The 2,235-nt window shown below is 44.3% G+C and overlaps 1 protein-coding gene across 1 annotated transcript; it reads left to right on the top strand.

Annotated features, from left to right (window-relative positions):
• Positions 1 to 1,649: 1,649 nt before the first annotated feature.
• F5J12DRAFT_715072 (uncharacterized protein) lies at positions 1,650 to 1,919 on the top strand (the record flags this gene model as incomplete). Its single annotated transcript, XM_051740926.1, has 1 exon — positions 1,650 to 1,919. A coding segment is annotated over one exon (270 nt), but the record flags the coding sequence as incomplete, so codon positions are not given.
• Between the last annotated feature and the right edge of the window lie 316 nt (positions 1,920 to 2,235).

Below are 2,235 nucleotides of genomic sequence, written 5' to 3'. Positions count from 1 at the left end.
CTACATGCCATGTTCAAGCTGGCCTGTGAAGTGCAGATCCTGTGTGATAAATAACATGGTTTGATTACAGTGTAAATGCACCACAGACATGTGGACTTTGATCATGCCCTTCTCCTGAGATTGGATGGGCATTCCACTCCTCACAGAAGGTGGTGCAATCAGCATTGATTTCATCCAAGAAAAGGTGATGCAAAAGCCAGAGATGATTGGGATCTGACCTATCAAAGTGGTGGAGCCTTTCAAGATGGAGGAAGAAAGCTCTCCAGGATCACCCAAATTGCTGACCCACTTCCACTCATGCCCTCTCAATGTGAGTGTTATGGGTAGAGCTATAGATGGGTTAATGCATTGTGGCTGATAGATGTAAGAGTGGCACACATTCCCCACATGAAACTGGCTCTGTTAGGACCTCAAGCCATGATCATGAACACAGATACATCTCTATTCTCACCCCATCTATCACCACAAACCTGTGATGGCAGGCCATATTGCCTGACTGCTTGAAAAAAGGTATCCAAAACTGTATGTGCATGTTGTTGGTATGAGCCTTAAGACCAACAATCCTAAGCACAGTCAGTCCAGTGCTGGAGCTGCAAAGTCAATGGCCAAGAAAACACAGTTTGGGAATAGCCATCAATGATACTATGGATTACAATACTCCAATGGATAAGTTTATGGTATCCATCCATATTGCCAGAGAGCATTAGGGCATGAGACTTGGTACTGGTGGTGATGGATAGTAGCCTGCTGTCATAACACTTGGCCAAGAGGGTCAACACATTGGAGAGGAGAGGCAATTCAGTGTCATTGAATGTGTAACCCATGTCAACTGAGAGATCCAGCTAGATAGTGAAGCCCAGATTGTGGTTTAAGATGGCAAAAATAGTGGATCAAAAGATCTGGCTCACCATAAGTGATCAGGGTGTGCTGGTAATCAACCCTGTACTTCTTGAGATAATGGTGCAGTGTGTTATGGTGGATACCTATGAGCCTTGCTAGCTTTGAGACTGTAATACACATCCAGGAGCCATGGCAGCATGCAGTAGCTCAACCTTTGGCTGTTTTCATGGTCATCCAGGTCCTTGATAGGTGGGTGTTTTCAATTGGATCTATATGATTCACCTCCAATGCCTCACTGCAGAAGGTAACCAACCAATGAAAGATGCAGAAAAGTATGCACTCACTGTCCCATTGCTTGTTGTAGAGCACCTCTGAGTTGCTGCATAGCAAGCCAAAGCATGCAGTACACTCAGCCACCCAATGCAATGGCAGCCAAGAAGCTGAGGTTTGATCTGGTAAAGCAGGAAAAACCATGATCACTAGCCTCCAACTGGATAGTCAAGTACTAGCTGGTGAGAAAGTCCTTATTGTCCCTGCTGATAACACTTGGTACATATGTGGTCAAAGAGCATGCCAGTGTTGCCTTTGTAAACTTCACTGGTAAGTTAGCATCTCACAAGCCAGTATTTATTTCATCTTGTAACAGGTGATATTGAACTTGTTGTCATCTGAGGCTGTTGTATCCTGCATCCTGATCTCATTGACCATGTGAACACTGTGATTGAGGATGTTGTGCACAACCAAAGGGGTGTCTGGGTATGGTTGGTGTCCTCTGTTTTGACTCTATTACTAAATGTTGTTAGCTAACCCATGGAGGAAAACTGATTCAATATGGGTGGAATGCTGGTCCCTGCCATGCTCATGTCTTTGGGCTGGTCTGTAATGTTATGAACAAGAAACTTGAGGGCAAGGAGCTGGCTGTTCAGGATAAGTCCATCTTGGGAATCATGTCTCTAACTTGGAACTTCTTGACTGCACTACTGCCAATGGAGGTCATTGATCCTGTCAGGGAAAAGATTGCCATGGCTGGCTTACCTCCTATGGCTTCACCAGGCAATGTCAAACATGTGTGCCTGTAAAATGGTAACCCATGAACACTAACACAAAATGCATCAGAGCATGGTTATGAGCTTGAACTGCCCAATGGAACCCTATCCTGGAGTACTGCTGACCATGCTGCTGATGAGGCAGATATGTCCCAGAACTCTACTGCATAAGTATTCTATTCAATGTTGTTGGAAGTTTATGAACTTACCAACTACTGGTTAGTATCACTTACATATGATTCTCCACCTATACTGGCTATTGTCATGTGACCTAGCATGTCATCCATGACTTCACTTATTCTATCATGTTCCATTTTGTTCTTTACTAAGTATAGCAGGTACAACCCCC

This window comes from Pisolithus orientalis (genome assembly GCF_024613125.1).
Source record: "Pisolithus orientalis strain OTSU chromosome Unknown F5J12scaffold_4, whole genome shotgun sequence".
NCBI lineage: Eukaryota > Fungi > Basidiomycota > Agaricomycetes > Boletales > Pisolithaceae > Pisolithus > Pisolithus orientalis.
This window is presented reverse-complemented; position numbering and strand designations above follow the sequence as displayed.